This window comes from Alternaria novae-zelandiae (assembly GCF_023758075.1).
Source record: "Alternaria novae-zelandiae strain BMP 2774 chromosome Unknown scaffold_27, whole genome shotgun sequence".
Lineage (NCBI taxonomy): Eukaryota > Fungi > Ascomycota > Dothideomycetes > Pleosporales > Pleosporaceae > Alternaria > Alternaria novae-zelandiae.
Genome location: NW_026056987.1, coordinates 75,337 through 93,124, shown reverse-complemented (window position 1 = coordinate 93,124; position 17,788 = coordinate 75,337). Strand labels below are relative to the sequence as shown.

The window sequence follows — 17,788 nt, the reverse complement described above, 5'->3', positions numbered from 1 at the left end:
TACACGTTATTAAGGTATAGTATATATCTATTAGAGATGTAGTCTCTATAAATCTTTATTATAATACATATAAACTCTACTAGAGAGTTTATTATATCTATTAGAAGTGTATACTATTATATAAGTTCTAATAGTATTAAAAAGGCTGTTATGTTCTTTAAGTTCTTGTATAGTTCTACTTAGTTATACTCTAAGAAGAAGTCTAATAAGCTTATAATAACGTATTCTACAAATTTCTCTAAAAACTTATTAGAATTAGGTAGTAGATTAGTGTTGTAAATTGTAACTCTATTAAGTTTTTAAGCGTTATTAATTAGGTAATACCTTTTATCTTTCTTAGTAACTAAGAACTATAGGTTACAATACTAGCTCTTGCATAACTCTAAGGTACTTCTATTAATATAGTTCTAAACTATATTAATTATAACCTACTAAAGCTTTCTTAGAATAAAGAACTAGTTAGCTCTCTAGGCTTAATGTAGTACTGTATTAATAACAACTAGAGAGATAACGTCTTTGCTAACCTTTCTAAATTCTCTAAAGTTCTAGACTAGTACTACTTCTTATTAGTAGAGAACCTCTAAGAGTATATCTTTCTCTACTAGTAATAACTCTAATAAGATTTTTATCTCTAAAATGCGTTTAGGTGTTATTTAAGTGCCTTAGAGAAATGTAGCGTATTATAGCTTAAAATACTTAGTAAATAGAGCTAATTAGCTATTAGTATTAGGTACTTACTTTACTACTGCTCTCTTCTTCTAGTCTAACTGCCTCTTAATAGGTCGCGTTAGTTAGCTAGAGTTGTTAATAGGTTTAATCTTAACGCCTTTGCGCTTATAAGCTCTATTAATCTAAGTGTTATTTAGCTAACTTACTATATACTTAGCAGGTAGGCGCGTAGGTTCGCGCAACACTATAACTACATTAACCTTTAGTATAAGGTCTTTATCTACCTTAGCTAGGTTCTTTGCCTAGAAGAATACCTTACTTTATTTTATAGTGTCTTTATTACTAATACTCTCTATAATATTACTTAGAAGTTAGGCTAATAGCTCTTTAACGTCTTCTATCTTAAAAATATATAGGCCTTTGTTATCTCTTATTAGTAGGCTTCTATTAGGCCTAAAGCTTATTAACTTGCTATTTAATCTTAATAAGTATACTATTAGATCTTTTCTAGAGGCTTTGTGCTTCTTCTATAGAACCTATTTACTAATAAGTTATATAGGTATCTAACTACTATTTAGTCTACTATTTCTAACCTTCTCTATTATTATACCTACTACCTCTATATGCGCGCACGCTGCGCTGCCTACTAGCTCTTTAGTTATATACTAGAGTATAGCGCTAGCTACTACACTTCTATACCTTTTTCTAACGTAGGTCTAGTATAAAGACTAGAAGCTATAAGCTTATTACTTCTAGTATATATAAATCTTGTATTAGCTTAGCTATCTGCGCTAAAGATATAATAGTACGTTAATCTATTAGTTATATACTTAATACGCGCCTAAGCGTTTATTAGAAAAGAGTTACCTAGAATAATTAGATTAGTGTAGAATTCTATAATAAAGAAGTTTGTTTAGACTTTAATTTACTCTATAATAATAGAGATACTCTAGATAATACCTATAAAGCTTGCTATACTTCTATTTGTAGTAACTATCTAAGCAGCCTTTATACTACCTAGTAGTAATATAATTAGTAATATAGCTCTCTTAGCTACTTCTCTCTTAATAGTGTTTAGCTTAGCGCCTAAGTCTAAGAGGTAGAGAAAAGAGTTCCTTCTAATATTAATAGAGACCTTTAGGTAGTCTTAATATAAGTGCTTAATACCTATTAGTTAGTTATACGCTTAATTATCTCTTAGATAGTTATAATCTACATCTTTAGAGTTATACTCTTAGCCTTAATCTATAATAATATACTATTACATATAGCTAATCTTCTAGTTAGTCTAGTATTCTATCTTTAGGCTATAGTAGTTAACTACTCTACTAGCTTCTACTTCTACTAGTATGTAGTTAGAGAGAGTGCTAAGAGTAATTGTATTAACTACAGCGCCTAAAAGCTTATTAAACTTCTATTCTTCTTTCTCTTCTTAAAGCTTCTCTTATTTAGTCTATTACCTTAATGTCTTAATAACGTTAACTTTAAACTTATCTAGCTTCTTATTTATATAGTTAGAGTTAAATAGCGTCTTATAGACTTTAGGTATATTACTAAGAAGAGTACTAATCTAAAGAGAGATTAAAGTGCCTAGAATACTATAGATTATAGCCTATATATTAGGCTTAAGCTTATTAATAATCTTACACTTTCTTAGTTACTTATTAGTTATCTTAGGCTTTAGTTCTAATTATTCTTATAGTGTTCTAGATGCTCTATTATCTAGTTATATAAGATTGTCTTCTTTGCTAAATTAGATAACTCTCTTCTTATTTAGCGCCTAATAGCTTAAAGAGTGTTCTATTCTATTTTTGTAACCTTAGAGATAAGAGATATAATTATTACTAGGTCTTTATAGTATTGTCTTCTTCTAAACCTTAGAAGAATTATAAGATACTATCTTCTTAGATTCTAAGAATACTCTAGAAATAGTTATAGCTATAATAGTATTATTACATTAATTTAGGTTTACTAGACGTAGGTAGTAGTCTAATTCGTCTTTAGCAAAGATACTTAAAAGCTTCTAGAATTGTTCTATATTATCTACTTAGAGGCTTCTAGTAGAGTCTAGTATAAGCTAAACTAAAATAGCGTTATTCTCTACACTAATTAGAGCCTTTAGGTTACTAAACTAGGCGTTAACTATAAGAGAGTTAATGTTCTTCTTTAGAAATTATTACTTAATCTTAGCTAAAATGCTCTTAGCCTATAGTCTCTAGCCTAGATTGTTAATACAACTCTAGAGGTTCTCTAGCATACTCTACTAAAGTATATTCTATTTATCTATATAAAGCTAGCTCTTGTCTATATATACTTAAAGAGTTAGATAGTTCTACTTATAATAATTGCTCTTATTATATACTTAACAATTTATAGTTACTCTAAGAGCCTGTCTATTTACAGTATCTTAATTATATCTAGTTTCTAGATTCTAAAAGCCTTAGAAGTTATTGTAGAAAGTCTAACTAGTGTTTTATTAGTAACTACTGTATTACTACTACTAATAAGGTTAATACTAGTTATTTAGCTAGAATTACTTCTAGCCTTAGAGTAGGTACGCTCTTAGGTAGTTTGCGCGTTTATTAGCTTAATAGTCTACTTTGCTACGTATATTAGAGTTACTTATAAGTTTAGTTTTGTAGTAGGTCTACTAGATCTTCTATAGTTCTATCTCTAGGCTAGCATAATTAATCTTTAGGTTAAGCATCTTATTAACTAAGTTATCTACCTCTGTATTAGTAGGTGCTTTTTCTAGAGAAGACTAGAAGGTATAGAGTCTAAGTAGCTTGTCTTAGAGTAGAATATTAAGCTTAGGTAGCTAGAAAGCCTACGTGTAGTTGTCTTAGAAGATTAGTGCTAGTTACTAAGATTACTAATAGGCTATTAGCTGCGCTAGGTTAAATTTAACTTCTAGAATAATCTCTTTAACTACTTTAGAGAGGTTAAGTATATAAGCTTCTTTCTCTACCTCTAGATAGGTAGTAAGGTAGTTACTAATCTTAGTATAGTTAAATGCCTTTAGGTTATTAGTCTTTAAACTAAACTTATTAAGTATCTTTATAGTATGCCTAAAGAGTAGTCTCTTAACTAGGTAGAAACCTTAGTAATTTTTATTAATAGTTAATGCTTTAATACAGCGCTTACTACAAATCTAAAACTTCTATAGGTACTTCTTAATATTTAGATTAGACCTCGCTTAGCACTAGAGAAGCTAGTACTTAAAATACTTAGCCTAAGCTTTCTATTAGTCTTTATTATTAGTATAAAAGAGCTTTCTAAGAGCCTCTCTAAACTTCTTCTAGAATTTAGTAACTAGAGTGTTAGAATATTTATTTAAGACTTAGATAATTACTCTCTGCTTAGGTTTATAGTGCGCTAAAAAGTAATTAATCTTTATCTTATCTATAAACTTATAGTACTTTAATATATTCTTAAAACGCTTAAGAAACGTAGTAACGTTAGTTCTATTAAACACTAGAACTATCTCTAATAGGTATAGAGAAAGCTAAGTAGAATAGACTAGAGGGTAATTGCCTAGCTACTAGAGAGACTAAGCTATTATCTAAAGGAGCTTTGCTATATTATTATTCTAGAGTTATACTAGAGGTTATGCCTAAAGCTGCTAGCTAGTAGTGCCTAAGAACTCTAGAATGTCTAGTATCTTAATATTCTTCTAAGATAACGTAGGTGTTGCTTTAGGTTTTATAAGCTTAGTTTAGAGAGGCAAAGATAGTTATTTAGTAAACTAGGCTTTTAAAGGGGCTTTAGCAACTAACTTAGATTATTTATTAACCTTAGCTTTATTAGATTAACTCTTACTTATTTATGTAAGGTAGTATATAAGTATTACAAATAGTATAATAGCTAGTGTAAATATTAAACGTATAAGTACTATTAATTAGGTTTAACTATTTACTTACTAATAAAGTTAGGTATTCTTTACTAAAAGAGCTATTGCTGTCTTTTTTATATGCTATAATAGCTTTCTACTACTATCTTATTATTTAGCCTCTTTCTTTCTAGCTATACTAGAATTAAGATCTACTACGTTAGCTCTTCTAATCTTTCTTAGGTCTTGTTATTTATTCTTAGTAAGATAATATAGCTATATACTTTCTATTATATTATTTTCTATCTATATAGCTGTCTAAGAGGTAATTAGCCTAGTCTAAACCTCTTATCTAGCTCTTTATATCGCTTAGCGCAGCGCTACTATAGCTATATTATCTATTAGTCTAAGTAGCAGTTATTGTTATTTAATTATTTATATTATTAGAGGTCTTTTAGTGCGCCTACTTCTTAAGTGTCTATACTATTAGGTTTCTATAGCTTATAGTTTACTTCTACGCGTCTCTTAGGTATACTATTCTATATATTATTTTATTCTCTATTTTATATACTTGCCTATTACTTATTCTATTATATTACGTAATAATTGTGTCTTTTCTAAAGCCTAGTTAAACTATTGTTCTAACAAGCCTTTAGTAGGTAAAATACGCACTTAAAGGTAGCGCGCAGCCTTTCTAAGGTAGAAGGCTAAATAGGTTAAGTTTTAGTTAGTTACTATATATAGTAGAGTAATTAGAAGTATCTCTATTAGAATAGGTACTTAATACAGTTGTTTTTATTATATGTATATCTAGTTGTTATTCTTATCTAAACGCTATTTAGACCTAGCTTTCTCTAGCGCACTAACTCTTAAGCCTAATAGCTATTTAGCCTATTATTATGTTACTAGTTTTACTACTATAGTGTTATTATAAGTATAGAGTATTAACGCCTAGCACTATTATTACTATAGCTTTAAGTTAATTATAATATTCTATTATAAAATAAATCTTCTTAAGTAATTTACTCTATTTTAGCTTCTAAATATTATAAGTTTATTTAGAAGTATCTAAAAACCTAACTTATCTAGGTTAATAATATAACCTTTGTTATTAACGTCTTTATTCTTAACGTAAGCTTAGTAGCTCTTATAGTCTAAGTTATAAACGTCTTCTATAAAAGTAACTTTATTATCTATAAAGTTAGTATCTATAGCGTTTAATATAAGACTCTTAATTTAATTAAAAAGTATAGCTTAGTTCTTAGTGTAGTTATTACTTTAGTATAACTTATTACTATACTTAAAATATATCTTATTCTTAAATAAGATATTACGCTAGGCGTTAGTTTATCTAAACCTAGTAAAGCGTTTAGTAGTGTAATTAGAGCTACGCTTATATTTAGGTAATTAGTTTATAGAAAAGTACTTATAAAGCGCCTTATAAGTATTATACTCTATACTTTTCTTTATAGAAGCTAGTATAAAGTAGCTATTAATCTTCTTCTAGTCTAAGTTATAGTTCTAGGCGTAGTTAAGAAAGATTATTAAAGACTTACTATAGGTAAAGCTAGCTATAGTAGTAGTAGCTAGTCTAGCTTGTATAAACTAGTAGGCGTAGCTAATTATCTTATAATTACTCTTCTTTAAGATAGAATAAACCTTTATAAAGCGCTATTACTAGAATATAAAAGTCTTACTATTCTTTTATATAAGTAAATTATTATAGAGTATAGTCTTAGCTTCTATTTCTTTCTTATAAGTCTCTACGCTAAAATAATTATCTAAGTTCTTAAGAATATCTAGAAAGTTTTTAGTAAAAGTAATATTATACTTAATTAAGTTCTAAGTATTACCTTTAATATAATCTTTAAAGTATATAAAAGTAGCGTAATTATTAATATAAGTTAAGTATTTATTAATAGCTAATTAGCGCTACTTTTTATAATTCTTACTTTTATTCTTACCTTTAAAGATAGAGATGTCTAGTAGATATATAGTAACTTCTCTACTTATTTCTTCTATAGCTAATATAGCGTAATTATAGATACTAGGTATAGAATAGTATTAACGCTTAGAAGTATTAAATAGTAAAAACTATTACTTATTACATTAAAGATAATTAGAAGTAGCGCGCTAGTTAGTATTATTATAGTAGCTACTATTATTATTATTATAGTATACGTAATTATTATAGTAAGTAGAGCTTATAGTGTTATAATAGAAATAGTTAGTAGTCTCTTAGTATAGGTAATTAATAGTATTATAAGTGCGTTTAGACGCGCTCTAATAGATATAATTCTTAAGAATAGAAATAGAGTAAGTAGAATATCTATTATTATTAGTAGGTGTGTTACGTTAATATTAATTATTAGAGTTAGACTAGTTATAATAGAAAATAGTAAATAAGTAGTAGTTTAGCTTATAAAATAGTAGCTTATTAAGAATAATATTATACTTACACTATAAACGCTTAGCGCTATACTTAACTTTATTACACTTCTTCTCTAAGAACTTATAGTTATAGTTCTAGTTAGTATAAGTAATAAAGTACTTATTACTTTTCTTTTTTTTAATAGCTACTTACTAGCGCTCTATAGTAGAGATAGTCTACTTATTAGTTTATTTCTAAAAGAAGTAATTAGCTTTAGCTTTCTTATTAGTAAGAAGAGTCTTTAGCTTCTCTACTTTATTATTATTATATTTCTTAGTATCTTCTAAGTAAGAGATAGTATTTTAGTAAGTCTAAACTACTTTATAAAGCTTATTAACCTCTAATTAGAGGTTTAAGTTACTATTATTATCTAATATTAGAGTTTTATTCTTCTTTAGCCTATTCTCTAAGTTATAGATATAATTAATCTTTTTATTATAAAGGTAATATAGAACTATAGATAAAGAAATCTTCTTAGTAGTATTAAGAATAGAATACGCTTACACTAGTAATTCTTCTATAGTTATAATATAAATAAGAGTAGCGTAGAACTACTAAGAGTACTTTTTAACTATACTAGCTAAGTATCTACTATTATAGATAGTAAAGCTAAGTAAAGTATTTTTATCTTTAGTAGCTTTAGTATTAGCGCTCTTTATAGAGTCTTAGCCTATTATAATAGTATAGATAGTATTAGCGTTATTATTAATAATCTTAACCTTAGTTAAGAGCTCTAGCTATTATCTACTTTTAAGTAAGATATAAATAATCTTAAAGTTCTTTATACTATTAACTTTAAAGTAGTTTTTCTAGATTTTAACTTAGTAGTACTATAGATTATAAGTTATAGGCTCTTTTAGTTTAGAGCTAGTTACTTCTTCTAGTATAAAGAGTAAAGAGTATAAGTTTAGAAAGCTACTCTAGTAGTAGCTACCTTTCTAGACTCTACTTAGAGTAGAGTCTTAAACTATAGTATTCTAGGTATCTTAAATCTAGTCTTCTTAGAATAGGCGTAGACAAGACTAAGATATATTAGTATTAGATAATAATAGTGTAATAGCAGAAACGTAGGTTAAAATACGCTTATTAGGTATTTTCTTTCTAATAGTTTATTTATTATTTATTATACGTCTTAGTACTTAATATATAATATATAGATTTACTACTAACTACTTACTTTAACTAAAAGTAAGCTAATTCTCTTTCTATTACGTTATAACTTTAGTTTAATACTAAAGTATAAAGTTCTTAATAACTACTTTTTAGCGCCTAAGTGCTTTAATAAAAAGCGTCTAATAGTATATATTAGTTACTCTACTTTAGGTCTCTTACTTATATATTTTATAAGCACTAGTAGCGTTATAATTAGCGTAATTATTTCTTAAGTAAGTAAATTTACTACTTAATTTAGATAGCGTTAGTAAGACTATAGCGCTTATTAATAGTTTATATAGTTATATAATAGTTTTTAATATTACGTAATATTAAGTAATATACTTTAATATTACACTTACCTTAAGAAAAGTAAGTATCTATACCTAGATATAGGTTAACGTAGAATAGTGTAAAGATTAAGATTAAGTAATAAGTAAGATTCTGCGTACAAGTCTATCTACGTAGAGAATTAAACTTTAATATTTCTTACTTAATTAGAGCTAGACCTAATTAAGTAGAGATTATAGGTTTAATTCTTTATAGTTATTTTAAGAAGATTACTAGTAACTATATATAGTTAGCTTTTGCTACACAAATATATAGTAGCTAAGAAGAGAAGTAAAGAAGCCTCTTTACAGGTTAAGAGCTTCTATACAAGGCTTTATTTTCTTAAGATCTTATAAATAAGACTGCTCGTAACGTATATAAGTCGTGTAGTTGCTACAAATAGTATATTATACTTGCGACTTTTCTTAATTGTAAGAGCATGTAGCTGCAAGCAACATAATTACAGACTAGATACTTGTATAGATAAATCTAAACAAAGCATGCATGTAGGTTAGAGAAGTCTAGGTACGCAAATTTGAAGCATACTTGTTATTTGAGCCGGGTAAGCCAGGCCCAGAAGCATTTCGTCTGTCCCAAAAGATCGCAATATACTCAACTTTGCCTAATAGGTACTATTATGCGCGATACTACCCGTTACCTACCTTACTATAGTCACGTTTAACGTGATGCGATGAAAACCGGTTTCCGATAGCCACGACAATTGTACCAGCCTGTTTGTATGCTCAGCCGGCGACATCTCCGATGATAACAAGCCAGAACAGCAATATCTAATACCTCCTACAATAGAAGATGACGGCCCTGGCACCGGGTAGCACAAAGGGTCTCCTACCTACATCGTTCTTGTCCAAAGAAATGGAAGATAACAACCACAGCGATCACGCGGAGTCGGAGTGATACCACCAGAGCCGCACCACAATTAACCAACGGGCTGTCATAGTCATCGGATAAAAGGCCATGGTCGTGGAGCCGCACACTAACACATCATCCAACGGGACGCATGCGAACAGCCGAGAGTATGGAAGGTTTTCAAGATGAAACAGTATCAAGTGCCCAAGTCTCGGTTGCAACAATACGGAGTATCGTCCATAGGTGTGATTTCCTGACCTGCCTGTTCGCGGTACGATCACCCGATGGGCTGCAGTCCGCCTCGTGACGAGCCCCATACAACGCGCTTCTATGCCAGCGGAAGAGCGCGATACTTTGTAAAGGTCCGAGAGTGTTCCCGTTGATACGGCTACAATACGGCTACGCAAATGCGATCCCCCACCAATCTGTCAATGATCATCGTCTCACATGCGTCGAGAGATCCTGGCCATGTCCCGACCCCCACGCGTGTCAAACAGGTCCTCGTGCCTTGCACCGTGGAAGTAACGTTCCAGAATGAAATCCGCCTGTTCTCCGGAGTCACTTGGTAGGGTATCCTTGCTGTGGAGCCAGATCTGACAAGCGCTTTTCCCGAGATTCGTCCTGTACCTTGCTGGTGAATGCCAGCAGGGATGGAGCATGACAAACGTCTCGATTGATGCGTGCGTACAGGTCAAGCGGATCGGCATGTACTGCATTTTAGACTTCCGTCCCGGTGCTTTGGTGGCGGTGCGGCTGGGAGAAAGGCGTTGCAAGCGTCGTTGAGCGCAGCTCCTGCCTTCCGTAGATGTTGAACCATCGCGTCTCTTGGGCAAATGCAGGTCGCCGAGGTACCAAGTAACCAAGACCCGGGGACACCGACGTGGAAGCTGATCTTATATTCTTTTGCGGCAGGGACTGACGTGAGATGAAGCAAGTCGGGATGTGGTGGGAATCGGAGATCGGTTAGTAGACGCCGTAGGGACGCTAGTCTGGAAAGGGCATCGCGCAGACTCTATCAATTTAGTTGACGTTTTTCCAGAACCCAACCTGCCAGCGCGGACCGATTCACTGACACTCCTGCCTCAGCTTTCCCACGCGAGGCGCTCTCAAGCACGACTGTCACATCCCATGGTCTGATGCATGCCGGGAAGTGACGGAACTCAAATACGCTTTTCACCACTCAGGTAAACGAGATCTTCACTATGACGTCTAGAAGACTTTTGAGGCTTCTCATCCTCGTAGCTGATCCTCCGCATGGGATAAGATGAATGCGAAAAAGCGGGGTCGCGGCAAGGGCCTGTACGCGTCCGCGCTTAGCAATATTCGCATACCGGGTACCATGTATACACTGAGGTGTTATGAACGGCTATCGCCAATTTATCCATCTTCACCCCAGGGTTTCATCGTCTCCTTTGTTTACAAACTTGGACCGCAACGATGTTGAGGACGTTTGACAGCAGCACTATGAGCGAGGTGACAGGTAAAACTCATTCAAAGGGTTCCGATAATTCGGCGACGCCAGCGAATCCATCGTCCGCGGTCCCACAGCCTACGGCAGCTCCCGAGCCCCCTCGCCGCCAACAGATGCGCAGCTGCGACTCATGCAAGCGCGGGAAACGAGCTTGCGATGCAGACAAACGCGTCGACTTTGCGAACCAGACATGCTCCAACTGCCTTCGAAAGAACCAAGTCTGCACCTTCAACTGGTTGAAGACAGCATCGGTGAACCATCCAGAGCGAGAGAGGAAGAGGAGGCGCTCAGAGGAGAAGAGTGATAGCGATCAGCTCGAACAACATACAGCAAGTAGCTCTGTCAACTATCAGTATCAAATACCACCTGGATCCATCGCGAACGAAGCTCAATACGAACTGCAAGATCGAGGCACACAGTGGTCATCATCCCAAGACGAAGACGAGACGCACGAGGACTACTTCAGCAACCCGCCGAGTGACGACGTGGATAACATATCCGACGAATCGATAGCCTTGGTGGATCTAGACTCAGTGCAATTGGGGAGGAACAACGAGCAAGGATTGCTCCAGTCGCGATACTCGCGGAGAAACTCTTTCGCTCTGCGTCCTCATCGTCGAAACCAGAGAGACGATGCCTCATCTCCATTCATGGACATACTGTTGGGGGAGAGAACGTCTCGGGGGTTTGTGACCAACGGGCTATTACGCATCTACAACGACAGCATGGAAAACTCACTCTCATGTTGGCTCACAGAGCACAACTGCCCGTATACGATGACGCGCTACAAGCCTTCTCTCCTCTCGGCAAGCAAGGCTACACGGGAATGGAGTGGTACCTGGTCAAACAGAATGTACAACCGTGTACTTCAACTTGATCGAGCCTACGCATCCCTTCGCATACGGAAACCAACGACCGACGAAGAACGTACAATCTCCAAAGCACTCAACATGGTCATCATGTCTTTCGCGTCACAGTGGGCTCAAGCAGGCGAAAGAGGGGCAGGGGGTCGTGCGACTGACAACCAGTTTACGGCAGACAGATTTCCTCAGTCGAATGAGTTTGAGCGATCCATGCAAGAGACACTCTGGCATCAAACAGCTAAGCTGCTGCATCAGGCTGCTGACATCGGTTCTTTCCGTGTTATCTTTGCCTTGATCATCTTCTCGCTGACCCAACGGCCCCTAGACACCACACAGCTACATGCACGTACGGATCCCAGGTTACGAACGCATTACGAACACTTTCAAGCCCTGGTACAAGACGATGACGCCCCTATATTCTTGGAGATAGCCTTGCGACAGCTACTCGCCCAACGACGGAGACTGGAACGCGTGGAACAAGACCTAGGACGAGACCCCCTTCAGCAAGAAGACCGAGATACTTTCAATCTGTTATACTGGTTTGGCGTTATGTTCGATACCCTATCCGCAGCGATTTCCCAACGACCAGTAGTTGTCGACGATGAAGATAGCGAACTACCACCTCCAACCAACGACGCGTATACCGAGCCGTTCACGTGGCCTAACCCTCCTACCACTTACACGGACGAATTCGGAATGCGGACAAATCCTTCCATCCTTTCCAATCAGCCTCCAGCGACTCAGGCCCAGGAGGGCAATGCGGTGTGGGGTGATCTCTTCACGCGCGATGGCACACTGGAAGTGGACCCTGGAGCAGCGCGATGGCCATGTAGCTACAAGGTCGCCGCCGCAACACTCAGCTCCGCCGCCCCAGTGAAAGTACTACTATACAGACGTGTCGCCCACCTCCAAGCGTTGGTATCGCGGAAGGTTTCGCCAGCTAGGATTGAGGTGAGTACAGGGTTATGCCATTTCCTTCTTCGTGGCCTCTAGCTGACAATCTCACGCGCAGTCAGGTATAAACGGGGCATTCCACGTCTACAACCACTGGCATCGCACGTACGCGCCCTTCTTCTCCGACTGCGTAAAGCACCACGCCACCCTCCCCACCCGCGTTCAATCTTGGTACACACTCATAGCAGGCCACTGGCATCTGGCAACCTTCCTGCTTTCCGACTTGCTACTCACAATCGACAAGACAAAACTCTCTTCGCCCAACGAGCGCACCCTCCGTCAGTCATCAAACCTCGTGGATACCCTGCGCCGCCAAAATGCACTGGCAGTGGCCGACCTGAGTCTCGCTAGCATACACAGTGTAAAAGAGAAAGAAGGAACGGATGAGTTCCACTTTGCGCTCAGCCAAGCTGCGCTGTTGACAGAGCCGTGGACTGTGGCTTTCGTGCGCTCGTTATGCAGAGCAGGCTACGTCTTGGTGCAGGTCGTGGCGTCGGAAACGATCGAAGAAGAACGCGATCACGCAATACGGAGATGTCGCGATTGCATCGAGGGTCTCTGGTATCTAGGCCGGAAATCAGACATGGCATTTCTCGCTGCGCGCTATCTGTCGGATATGCTGGATGAAGCGATACGCGATACGAGTGCACGGTCGATGGCGGAGGAGATGGGTAGTGATTCTGCGACCGTGTCGTCTCAGTTTGGTACGAGTTCGAGTCCTGGGACGGATGCGGGGATACCGGGGTATCAGCAGCCGTTTGGTTCGATTGGTGCTTTTCCGTCGTGGTCGGATGCGGATTTGATGGGGAGTTGTCAGCCGGGTACTAAGATCGACGAGGGTGATGTGTTGAACATGGAGACTCCGTTGAATGTTGATAGTGCGCTGCTCTGGGACTTTAGTCTGCAAGGATAAAGACATAGTTCTAGCAAGCTGAGAAGCAGCGATTGCCTGACGAGGCTGGAAATATTCGTGAGATCTTTGAACGACTACCTTCCTCCAGCATATTCAGAATGGGCTGGAATAGACGCGGGAGTAGTTCCAGCATGTTCACGATCGCCAAAACAAACGACGCAACGAAAAAGCTCGGCCCTGTATATTTACACTCTCCGGATTCCCTATTGAGCACCGCAGAAACTACCTGCTACCGATGACACCATGCCACCAGCCGTGAGTACCTCCGAACATGACGAACGCGTTAGCCTTATCGAGAACATCAAATCTCTATGGAAAGTGGCGAATCCTGCAGACATCATCCCCGATGTTATGCGGTATCCTGGGCATATCGGTACTTGGCCTCTACCTATCCTACGCTCCATAAGCTACTTGGCTAGTGGTATGCCGGGTGATGAGGGACGGCATCGATTCGTTCATCTCCTTAACAACGGCTATCTGACAAGGACAGCAGATGAATCAACTACTCGTGAACTGCAGCTACAGTCATCCGATCTGGAGTTTGTTCGGGACAGCGTTGGATTAGAACCGGTGGCTGTGACGGTAGAGGAGGAAGCCGCCTCAGTCCAGAACGATGTTACACATCCCCAAGAGCGTCCAGAACGAATACTTCCAGAAGATGAAGATGAGCCGGAGACTTTGAAGTTGAAGTTAGATCTGTGGATCCAATACTACTGGAACGTCACTGATATCAAAGCCCTTGTTCCCCGGAATATGCGGCAGCTAGACAAATTTGGAAAGCCGACCAATCGGGCGCTACACAGCTCCAGCGACCAAAAGGATCTGTTGAAGGTACTTTACCAGCTAGCTCGCATCACAAAAGATCGAAAGGATGCAGCATGGGCGCAGATAGAAGAGGCGTGGAAGGCAAGAGGAGGCAAAGCGTTTGCAGAATCAGACGTCAAAGTCGCTCTTGATCACTTCCGTGACCTACGTGAAGAAGATGATTACTCTGTTACCAACAGTCGAAAGCAATTACCTATTGCACCTTCAAACCCCGACGGGACTACCGGCGAGGAGGGTCAGAATGGTGCGACGAAGGCCCAGAGGGGAAGTCAGCATCTGGATGGAAGGCAACGGAAGAGACGAAGACGCGAATCTCGAGCCACCGAACCCCACACCTACGATAGTGCCAACCACCAAAGGCTACTGCCCGACGTGGATGTCGCAGAGGCAGGACTCTCGATGGCTCGCAGCCGACGCTCGTCAGTCATGGTAAGGCGTGACAACGACCGCACGAGCATAGCGACCCACGACGCTATGGTTGACGAGGCTGCCTCGAGCTTACAAGGTGCGCGTGGAGCATCGACCTTACTGCTAAAGAGGAAGAGACGGTATTCACTAGACGGAGATGAGACAGATGTTGACGAGGAAGGTAGCAAGACGGGTGATGACGGAAAAGATGAGCGTGAGCATGCGAAACAGGAGCACGATGAGCTGGAGCCAGAGGAGGTTCATAAACTGCCAGAAAAATAAGCCGTGTTCTTTGAGACAGAGAATGCACCGCAAGATGAGGACGTCGGGGATTAGACAAGAAGTTGAAGTAATGTAGATAAGACATACTTCAAATCAGGCCTCAGGCTAGTACATGACATAAATAGCGGTGCCTGCGACTGTCACGTGTAATTGTAGCATTCTAAGTTGTTTATTACTGTGCCTCAATGGCGAGTGGGGCTTAACCGATCCCGATATGTGCCAATAGACGTGTAGCACACTGCAGATCCAATGTCGCACAGCAGCAAAAGTACGAACATGGGTAAATCAAAGCCTCTATGACCTGGTTCCTCGAACGCCGCGCAAGTTTGGGTTTTGAAAGGGAGTTACCCCGCATTGTTCGCCTCTCGCCAAAAGCCCAACCACCTCAGCTTCAGAATGACGAGCGAGAATCCCGCCCCAAACACGCATGCACCAACTCAGGTAAGCAATGTTGTACCTCAAAGAAGCGGACGAGGCTGATGCTATGCTGAAACTCGGCAGCATACACTTCCAGAAGTGGATACTACCCCCAAAGATACTCTTATCACGATCGGAGATGTCAAATACGATGTCGACCTCTCGCAGATACCTTATCTGTCGTCCTTTGCCGATTTCCAAGCCAAAGCCCAGCCGGACGCCACCGATTTGGTCCACGGCCCAATATCTCTTTTCGACGTAGCTTTGAAGGGAATCCAATCGGGTTATCGTCAATGCTTCAGGAATCTTCCTCCCCAACTTGAACAATACCACATTTTATGTGAAACATACGAGTTTCTCGGCATTAATGTCCTCGACAAACGAAGTATCGACCAGATCTTCAGCGATCTGAGGCTCTGCAGGATAGATTGGGACCCAGAAGATGAAGATACCAAGGGTGTTAAGTCGAAAGCACGCGACGCCGCTTTCAGATTGCTATATCTCATGCTGCTGGGCGAATTTGAGGATGATAAAATGAATGGCGACAAGGCGTACAACGCAGTGTTGTTCGTGTTATCCCATCCCGCCACGTTCAAGTCAAGAACAAGAACCGTAGTTCGGGCGGCGTATGGGGAACGTTTTGTTGTCTCGCGGAAGCAGACAAAGAGGCTAGATCAATGGCTGAAAGGAGATGCTGCAGATGATAGCGAAGACTACACCACTCCAGAGGAGGAATCGCCCGAGGAATACTATGGATCGGCTGAGTACTATGAATCAGATTGGTCGTAGTGATTGGGAAATACGTGCCGTTGGTTAGGAAAACATGCTTTCATCGTAAAACACCCGGCGATCACGCGATCACGAATGCTTGCTGCGTTCACAAGTAATCACAGTCATCTGCATTATCCCGCATGTCAGTAGCAAATAGAATACTGCCATCTTGCCCATCTATATCAGTAGTAGGAATGCTCTCCTGTCAGTCTTAAGGTCCTCATTTCACTGTCGATATCACCATGTATCTACCAAAGGACCATCCCGATCGTGAAGAGCGAATAATTCTCGCGACGAAGATAACATCTCAGTATGAAACCAGCACCGAAAGCATTGCGTGCATTCCTCTATCTATGCGCTACCCGAAAGACCTTCAGTGGTGGCCTATTGAGATCTTGCGGGCTCTGGGTGACGTCGCCGACGAAATGCCCGGCATCGAAAACTGCAACAAAGTCTACGATCTACTCGTAGAGGGCAAAATGAAGAGGAAGAAGGACAGTTCGAACACTTTGCCAGCAAAGATACAGCTAAGCGACATATCGTATGTTCAAGAGCAGAGATACAATGAGGGAAAGCAGAAGATGGTTGACACAACTGGGGATGATGACGGTATGTTCACATCGGATACATTGTTCGAAGCCGTAAAAGAGCTAACTTGTGCAGAACCAGATTCCACCAAACTTACAACTGATGACGACGAGGTAGTCGATTCGCCTTATGATACAGACGACGCAGACGACGCCATCAAGCCCGGCAAGACCTCTAGAGCAACTGCCACACTAGACACGACCGTTGCAACCATCAATCAGCAAGATGACGACTCAGATGCCCTGCCAGCTAATATACTTCCCACGGATAGCCAAGAAGACAAGTACAGAAAGTGGAACCTCTGGATCAACCACTACTGGCAAGTACAAGACTGCAGAGATCTCATCCCCAACAACATGCTCGAAAGATACAACAAGATACCAAATCGAAATCGAGAGTTGAAAAGGTACGGAACTAATCGAAACGGTGAGGTCTTGGAGCTGCTCTACGAGCTAGCCAAGATAACTCGAATGCAGCGGAAAGATGATGCGTGGAAGATTATCAAGGGACACTGTGCCGACAGACCGATGCGTAAAGATGGCCACAAGGCGCTTTCGATTAGCGATGTTAAGTTTGCTCTTGATTACTTCAGGGATTTGCTGCAGGATGAAAGGGAGTCGTCTGCCGCTGCTGATGGAGTGGATTCTGCAGCGGCTTCGAACCACACTGAGTATCAAGGTCAAGAAGAGATTGAGGAAGAAGCTTCTTTGGCTGGAGACGAGAATCAGGAAACGTAGCAAGCAGGTCATGAGAAGAGTGGTTATAGTCAAGACAATGAGAGAAGAGCAGAGACGTAAGATGAGCTAGATGTAGGAGAGGATCAGAAACGCCCAGTTGCCAGTTTGATCTGTTCTAGCACCAGTAATTTGCAACGAGATTAGTCCCTCATCGCGAACCCCAAGATTCATATTTCAGTCCTCATCTATCAAGCTTATAGCACGCCTAACAAGATATCTTAGAATCGCCTTCATTAAAGCGTAGCAAGGAGCTTACATGCTAGTAAGAAGGTAGCAAAACA

General features: G+C 39.1%; 4 protein-coding genes across 4 annotated transcripts; all 4 read left to right on the top strand.

Moving 5' to 3' along the window:
- Nucleotides 1-10,742: 10,742 nt before the first annotated feature.
- J4E88_009907 (uncharacterized protein) lies at nucleotides 10,743-13,479 on the top strand (the record flags this gene model as incomplete). Its single annotated transcript, XM_049403505.1, has 3 exons — nucleotides 10,743-10,751; nucleotides 10,776-12,563; nucleotides 12,625-13,479. The coding sequence occupies 3 exons, from the start codon at nucleotides 10,743-10,745 to the stop codon at nucleotides 13,477-13,479; spliced, it is 2,652 nt and encodes an 883-aa protein (XP_049250667.1).
- Nucleotides 13,480-13,722: 243 nt separating this feature from the next.
- J4E88_009906 (uncharacterized protein) lies at nucleotides 13,723-14,994 on the top strand (the record flags this gene model as incomplete). Its single annotated transcript, XM_049403504.1, has 1 exon — nucleotides 13,723-14,994. The coding sequence occupies one exon, from the start codon at nucleotides 13,723-13,725 to the stop codon at nucleotides 14,992-14,994; it is 1,272 nt and encodes a 423-aa protein (XP_049250666.1).
- Nucleotides 14,995-15,390: 396 nt separating this feature from the next.
- Nucleotides 15,391-16,200, top strand: J4E88_009905 (uncharacterized protein; the record flags this gene model as incomplete). Its single annotated transcript, XM_049403503.1, has 2 exons — nucleotides 15,391-15,435; nucleotides 15,496-16,200. 2 exons carry the CDS (start codon nucleotides 15,391-15,393, stop codon nucleotides 16,198-16,200), a joined length of 750 nt encoding a protein of 249 aa, XP_049250665.1.
- A 224-nt stretch (nucleotides 16,201-16,424) lies between these two features.
- Nucleotides 16,425-17,507, top strand: J4E88_009904 (uncharacterized protein; the record flags this gene model as incomplete). The annotated part of the gene is made up of 1 exon (XM_049403502.1): nucleotides 16,425-17,507. The coding sequence occupies one exon, from the start codon at nucleotides 16,425-16,427 to the stop codon at nucleotides 17,505-17,507; it is 1,083 nt and encodes a 360-aa protein (XP_049250664.1).
- Nucleotides 17,508-17,788: the final 281 nt, after the last annotated feature.